This window comes from Mus caroli, unplaced genomic scaffold (genome assembly GCF_978045245.1).
Source record: "Mus caroli unplaced genomic scaffold, Mus_caroli_1 scaffold_8, whole genome shotgun sequence".
Lineage (NCBI taxonomy): Eukaryota > Metazoa > Chordata > Mammalia > Rodentia > Muridae > Mus > Mus caroli.
The window spans coordinates 135210721-135219029 of record NW_028227263.1 but is presented as its reverse complement, the minus strand read 5'-3'; the positions used below and the strand labels follow the sequence as shown (position 1 = coordinate 135219029).

At 37.7% G+C, this 8309-nt stretch overlaps 1 protein-coding gene across 1 annotated transcript; it reads left to right on the top strand.

Moving 5' to 3' along the window:
* Window positions 1-763: 763 nt before the first annotated feature.
* On the top strand, window positions 764-8083 carry LOC147003633 (vomeronasal type-1 receptor 4-like). The gene is made up of 3 exons (XM_085842281.1): window positions 764-897; window positions 2787-2910; window positions 5586-8083. Exons 2-3 carry the CDS (start codon window positions 2838-2840, stop codon window positions 6506-6508), a joined length of 996 nt encoding a protein of 331 aa, XP_085698407.1. The 5' UTR covers window positions 764-897; window positions 2787-2837; the 3' UTR covers window positions 6509-8083.
* Window positions 8084-8309: the final 226 nt, after the last annotated feature.

Sequence of the window (8309 nt, the reverse complement as noted above, 5' to 3'; positions counted from 1 at the left end):
ACTTTTAATGCATATATGAGGTATAAAATAGCTAAAGGTATCAGAAAGTCTCCAGAGTAGGTATAGTGCATCCTACAGTAGACATGCCCTGTGGACTGAATAAGTCACTAGAGAAGATAGAAGAGTTGTCAGAGGTGAGAGAGTCTCCAAGGGAAGCAAGAAGACAAAGTGCCAAGAGAAGAACCAAGTGAAAGAGAACCAAGAGAAAAACTAGGAACCCAAAAGCACATGGTGAAAATATCTGGGTTTTATAAGAAAAAGAAACTGGGGAGAGAAAAATGAAACTCATGGGTTAGACAGGATTAAGGTACAAGGATGTAGTGAGAAGGGCTGGGAAGAGCCAGGACTCTCTAAGAGGTACTTGCAAGGCTCTGATAATATGACAGTTAATATGTGTTTTGATATGCTAATAGGCATATAACTTAGCCATTTGTCCTGTGTGTCTATGGAATCAAGTTTTGAGATGTTGAAACTGTGTGAAAGGCTGAGTGATAGGGTAAGGTCCTCTAGGAAAAAGTCCATGTAACATTCTTATACTTTAATAGTTTTGAAGTTCCCTCTGAGTACCTCTCTGCCATAAGTTTTGTGCTCTAAGGACTGACAGAAAAGTTCCTGTCTATATTCCTAATTGCTTTCTTGGAGTAGCTCATATAATTTGCACTTCTTGGTTTGTTTAGTTTTGTACTGTTTTCTGAGATGAAGGTGATTAAAAGTTACTGATCCTTGTGGAGAAGCTGTCATCATGGGTCCAGAGTTGAGGTGAAAACCACCAATGTTCTGGGAAAAAATACCAGGAGATCATGACCCTTTAAATGAGCAAGAGTGTCTCAACATAGTTTCAGCAGAGATTCACATCTCAAGGTGAAAGACATAACCATGGTATCAACAAGCACAGAAGTAAGTGACCAGAGCACAGGAGTAGTAAAAACTAAGATATTAGAAAGAAATCCTTAGAAAAGCCAGGCATGTGCTCTCTATTCATCTTATTTTCCTCCTGAGTGTCTCTCTTAACCTTAATTGTACTTAAAATATGTATTAAGGATGTATTAAAACATCTCTGCTGCAAAGAAAAATGATGGAAGGAGAATGGAAGGAGTAAGGAAGACGACTTTTTAAAAAAGAAAATATAAAGTAAAGAAGAAAGAAAGAAATGAAGGAAGGAGGGAAGGAAGACAGATGTGAGGGAGGAAGGGAAGGAAGGAGAGAGAGACACAGAGAGATACAGAGCTAAGGAGGGAGGAAAACGCAAGATAGACCAGTTAAGGGAAAGGCACTCAGGTACTGTTTAGGAAGTGGGAACTTGAATGCACTTTTGGGTAAAATTGAAGTAATTTCTGGTGAGAGTAGACTATCTCTCCCTCAGCTGAATGATCCCTGTTCTTCTAATAAGTTCCTGCTGTGTCTCTCTTATTATTGCTATCACCTCATTTTCTTCTTTCTTTTCTTCACTTAGCCTCTGTCTCTATCTCTCCTTTGTGTTTTGTCTTTATCTTCTTTATCACCTTATCTCTGTCACTTTTTTTGCATGTGTCTTCCAACTTTTGGTTTTTAAAAGATTTTTTTTGACTTTTCATTTTTCTATAATGATGGCACTGGAGTTCAGACCCAGGAATCTTAAGGCTAAATGAGTCATGATCTACATCCCCATCTTATGCTAAAGAGCTTGAAGTATTTTACTCTTCTAATTCCTTCTACTTACCTATTATTTGTTCCTGAAAATGCTACATTCAATTTTTTTGTTTCAAGAATTGTAATGTAGAAATAGGTTATATAAATATTGATATTAGTAATTAAAATTATATCATCAAATATAGCATTACAGGGTGATTTTCTATGAGGAAAAATAAATTTTGTAGAAGATTGAGAATTAGAATTAAAAGTAAAATGAATAACAAGAAAGTAGTAAATGCATAGTGGGAATAAGTTCATTTTCTTGGTACTTCAGCTATTCTGAAATATGTCAGATATTTTCCTGATTCTGTTTCTAATCATCCCTTAGATTGGTTGATATAGAACACCAGCTTACCTGTTAGAAAGAACATGCCGACTCAAGGTTCTTTTAAACAAAGTGGTAAACAAGGATGTCTACCACTTGAAATTTTACCCACATGTTCAGCTTTCTCTATTGCAATTTCATAGTCACTGTTGAGAATATCAGAAGTTGCCATATATCTGCCTGAGGTCAGGTGTTACTGTTAATAAGTAAAACCCAAAACAACAACAACAAGACTCTGTCGTATCATAATCTTTTCTAATACAGATCTAAATCTTCCTTTTTTACACAAATATGAAAATCTATCATGGTGACCCTAAGTTTTATATCAGAAAGATATAAGCACAAGTCAGTGTCCTGTATAGTTATCACTATAGCTCCACACTACAAAACATAGCGAAAACTTCTCATTTATTAACCATATATAATATTGGATTTCATTATGAAATTTTCAAAAACACTTATTTTTGTTTCTCTTCTTCTAGATTTCATCATTTATCCCTCCAACCTCTTGCACTTCTATCTAACCTTTATAAGCCTATTCACCCTTTGACACATATGCTGTGTTTCCTGCCCTAAATTTGGTTCCTCAACATCTCTTTGCTCTACATTTTTCATCTGTTTTCTACTTTTATAGTCCATAATGACTTTTTCTCCACATACATTCATATGGACATGTCCTGATTTGACAAACAACATGTGATTTTTGTTATTTTTGCATCTATCATCTTGCTTAACTCTTTCTCAATCCATCTCCTTACTGAGTATTTCATGTTTTTATTTTCTGTTATAGTTGAACAAAATTCCTCCATGAATTTCCGTCGTCTACTGATGAACATATAGGATGGACATCATGTTTCGCTACTGTGAAAAAAGCAGCAACTCCTGTGAAAAAAAGCTGTGCAAACTTCTCTGTGGTAGGACAGAGAGTTCTTTGAGTATATATCCAGAAACTATATAGTTGTGTTATATGGTAATTCTAATTTTAATTTCTTGACGTATCTTTGTATTCATTTCTATGATGAATGCTTCACTTTACCCTCTCACCAGTTTAGAATGACGATTGCTTTTCTCAACATTACATTAACCACTTGTTATTGTCTATTCTCTTCATGATAATCATTCTAAGGTGTCCAAAGTAATCTCAAAGTATATGTAATTTTCATTTCACAGGAATGCTAAATAAGACGACCACTTGTAAAAAGCATTTACTACTTTCTTCTTTAAAGAAATTTCTGTCAATTTCATTACCCAGTTTGTTGACTGGAGAGTTTGTAAAGATATAGCTTAATCTACATTTTTGTTAAAGATGGTAGGTATTAAGTTCCTGATTGAAGTAAAAAAGTCAATATTTTTCTACCATTCTGTAGGTTTTACCTCAGTAGGCTTTTACTTTCCTTTAATGTGAACAATGCTATTCTAATTTCTTTGTTCTTTGTCCATATTATTGAGTCTTGTTACCTTTATCTACCTCTAGTGTACTAACATTTTCCTCTGAAAGTTGTAGCACTTTGGCATAATAATAAATTAACAATTTTTGTGAAAAGTGAGAGGATATAATCAAATCCAATTTTTATGCATTCTGATACTTATTTTATACAAAATAATTCAGGGTCAGAAATTCTGACTACCAAATACTAAAGAAAGAAATGATGGGGGCTTTTCAAATTCTATCTGACCACTGCTGAGACTCAATTGGGCAATGGAAGGAAAACTCAGACCATTCATTTATTCTTCTTACTCAAAAGTAGTCATTTCCTGTATGGCTTGGTTTGTTTCAGGATCACAGATTCTTTTGACATGTCAATTGGAATTTGGTCATGATATATCGGTTTAATAAAGAAAAACAATACTAACATAGTTGATAAAACAATACTTTCCTATAAAATCTGCACATGGATTCTTACTTCACTCAGCAGCTTTAACTCTTCACTCTTATACTCAGCAGCTTTAACTCCTGCCTTTATTTATGATGCTTTGTTTTGGTTAACACCTGTTTACACAGAATGTGATAATTTCTCAGCACAGCTTTGATTTGCATCTTTTCATTGTATTCCTTTAATTATAGGTGATATTGGGCCTCATTTTGCACACCTCCTTGACATCTGAACAGTTTTGTATAACTTGTTTTATAGTTTATGTTGTTTTTCAAATGTAGATTCAAATATTATTGCAGGATAGAGGGGTAAGCCAGTTATTAAGAGTGCATATTGGTATTACTTTCTATGTGAGTTAACTTTGTAGCTTCTATTTGTGGCTTACAATCTTCTGGCCCCTGCTGGCACATTCACTTGCATGTAGCCACTCTCATAATTAAAAACATATAATGAAAAACTGTATAAATTTAAAATTAAATATGCTATATATATATTAAATTCCAGGTTTCATTTCCCTCTCGTTCCACCATCCTACTCCTCCACATCCCATACCTCCTTCCCATCCCCCTTTCTCAACAAGGATGCCCCCAGGCCCGAACTCTCTGCTCCAGACCTCTAAACTCCATGGGGCCTCCAGTCTCTTGAGGCTTAGGTGCATCCACTCTGACTAAACTCAGACCCAGCAGTCCTCTGCTGTACATGTATTGAGGGCCTTATATCAGCTGGTGTTTGCTGCCTGGTTGGTGTTCCAGTATCCGAGAGATCTCAGGGTCCAGGTTAATTGAGACTGCTGGTCCTCCTACAGGGTTGCCCTCCTCCTCAGCTTCTTCCAGCTTTCTCCTAATTCAACCACAGGGGTCAGCATCTTCTCTCCATTGGTTGGGTGCAAATATCTGCATCTGACTCTTTTAACTGCTTATTTGGTCTTTCAGAGGTCCTTTTTGTGATAGGTCCTTTTTTAGGAGCACTCTATAGCCTCAGTAATAGTGTCAGGTCTTGGAGCCTCCTCTTGAGCCAGATCCCACTTTGAGCCTGTTGCAGTTCTTTCAGACAGAAACAATTATGGGTCAGAGTTTTGACTGTAGAATGGCAACCCCATCCCTCACTTGATGCCCTGTCTTTCTGCTGGAGCTGGGCTCTACAAGTTCCCTCTCCCCAATGTAGGGTATTTCATCTAAGGTCCCTCTCTTTGAGTCCTAAAATTTTCAAATATTAACTGCTGTTTTTCTGAATAAGTTTGGTATTTCTTGTGCATTTCAGAATTAATAAATTTTAAAAATTCTGTTTTTGAAAATTGACATCAAGTTGTATTGGTTAGATAAAGAAATGAATGTATTTAGCATTTTTGGAATGAGATTATAGAGTTTTTTGTTATATAACTCTGGCAGCCTTAGATATAAATCTGTAGACCAGGTGAGCCTCAAATTCATTTGTCTGTGTGATACTATCTCTTGATGGCTATGTTGAAGGTCATGCATTACCTTATCCAGCAAAAACATTAATCTTAAGGGAAGATATTCAAACTTTCCATACAAAAAATAGAGAATACTTAGTTTAACAATTAATAATCCTTTGAATGTTCTTCAGTGGGAGAGCTATACAAATGGAATAAAGTGATAACTACGTTCCTTTAGATAACATCATGAAATAGTACACACTGATAATATATTTCTAGGGACTCATAACCATATTAAATTTATTTACTTTTTTAATAGGAAAGAAAATGGCTTTTGAAAACTTTGCAATGGGAATTTTTCTCTTCTCCCAGATTACAGTGGGAATGCTTGGAAATTCTTCAATACTATTTTATTATAGCATTTTGATATCAACTAGAAAGCCCTTAATGCCCAAAGACCTGATTATAGAGCATTTGACTTTTGCCAACTGCTTGTCTATCATCTCAAGAGGTATTCCACAGACACTGTCAAATTATGGATTTAAAGATTTCCTGGATGATATTGGATGTAAGTTAATAAACTTTATTTACCGAATAACAAGGGGAATGTCCCTGTATGCTATGTGCCTACTGAGTTGCTTCCAAGCAATCACAATCAGCCCCAGAAACTCCATGTGGATGATACTTAAACACAGAGCCACCAAGTACATTGGTCCCTCCTGTTCAATAAGCTGGCTTGTGCATCTCTTTCTAAACATCATGATTCCAGTAAGAATGTCTGGTCCCAGATACAACAAAAATGTTACTAACTGGATGGATTATGAATACTGCTCATGGTTTGTTCCTGGAAATATAGGAACTGCACTGTATATGTTCTTACTGTCCTTCTCTGATGTCTTGTGTCTGGGGCTCATGGCCTGCTCAAGTGTCTCCATGGTGAGTATCCTTTATAGACATAAGAAACAAGTTAAACATATCCGTAGTTCTCAGCAAGTTTTAAATGCCTCACCTGAAAACAGAGCCACCCAAACTATCCTCATCCTGGTGTGCACTTTTGTCATCTCTTACTCATTCTCCTCCATTGTGACTGTCTTTATATCTTACTCCAAACATCAAATGTTATTGGGAGTAAGTTTATTTACGTTTCTAGAAATATGCTTTCCAATATTTTGCCCCTTTGTTCTCATCACCAATATCAAGCCTGGTTTTAACCTCTTTTTATCCTGCTTTTGGAAGAGATAGCCTCCGCCAAGTACAACATAAGCCCCGGAGCCCATAAATCTTCTCTTATACCTTGGCATATTCTTTTTTAAGTCCCATACAACTTTAATTGATAATTTTTTGGCTATTTTATTTATTTACAATTCAAATGTTGTTCCCTCTCCTGATCTCTCCTCCCCAACGCCCCAGCCTATTCTCCTTTTCTTTTTGCCTCTAAGAAGGTATTCCCCCACTCACACATCCACTCCTGACTCACCACTGAAACATGCCCCTATGCTGAGACATCAAGCCTCCACAGAACTTAAGACCTCCCCTCTCATTGATGCCAGATAAGGCAATCCTCTGCTACATATATATCTGGAGCCATGAAGCCATCATTGTATACTCTTTGGTTTGTGATTTAGTCCCTGAGAGCTCTTGGGAATCAGTTTAGTTGATATTGTTGTTCTTCCCATGGAGTTAATATCATGTTCAGCTCCTTCAGGTCTTCCCCTAACTCTTCCATTGGGGTCTCTGGTCTCATTCTGATGGTTGGCTGTGAGTGTCTGCATCTGTCTTAGTCAGATCCTGGGGAATCCTCTCAGGGGGCAGCCATACGCTTTTATCGGTTGTACAATGCTAAAACTGCAGTTTGAAAATATCAAGCTTCCTATAACTGATCCCTTCATAATGTGGAGTCATCAGTAGTCGTTTATCAGGTATCATGTGGGGCAATGGGCTACACACAGGCAGCCTGGTTTCCAGTCGAGGCTAGATCTTGAACCCCGGGACCTGGTAATGATAATTCAATTGCATGGGATAGAAGGAGTTCTCTCATGTCTCCTGGAATCTGGTTCCTGTCCGAGTTACCGCCCCCATAACCCCCACAGGAGAGGCATGGCTATCAGCCACTTAGGAATAGCACCAAGCCTTCCCACATGCAAATAAGGTTTCCCCCAAACTCTCGGTCCAAGCCAATGAGAAGTGCCTGCTCTCAAACCCTGAATCACCCCCAGAACTGTATATAAAGCCATGCAGGGAATTACAGGTATGTGAGAACTGTTCCTTTGTCTGAGCCTTTTGTTCCAAGAGCTGTATGTAACACTTGTGAAGATATCTTCTCTCCTGAATAGCGACCAGAGGTCCTGCCACACTCCTCACTGGATTGTCAGTTTTTCCCCAGCTCAGCCTGACCGGATTCACTTCAGAGAGGCTCGGAGTTACTGAGCTACCTGGAAGACATGGCAGAGACTTCATGTACCTGCCTGCACTAACTTCCCTTCACTGGAACCTTCCCATCCGGCCTAGACAGAGGTCTCTGTGGAAAACCTCTGGTACCCAGACCCAAAGTATGACAACATTTTTTACATAATTTACTAACCAATAATGAGCAACATTTCAAATATATAAGAATATCATATTGTACAAATAGTTATATGATATTAGGCAAAGTATAGTGAACATGAGAAAATCCCAGCAATTGGGAGGCAGAGACAGGTAGATTTCTGAGTTCAAGGCCAGCCTGGTCTACAAAGTGAGTTCCAGGACAGCCAAGGCTATACAGAGAAACCCTGTCTCAAAAAAACAAAAAGAGAGAGAGGGAGGGGCAGAGGGAGAGAGAGAGAGAGAGAGAGAGAGAGAGAGAGAGAGAGAGAGAGAGAGAGAGAGAGAGAGAGAGAGAGAGAGAGAGAGAATACATTTGGAAGACTAGGAATCATCTTATGGCCCAGGAAAATCTCTCTCTCTCTCTCTCTCTCTTTATCTCTCTCTCTCTCTCTCTCTCTCTCTCTCTCTCTCTCTCTCTCTCTCTCTGTAATATTTTCTTTTAATTTTATATGAATGG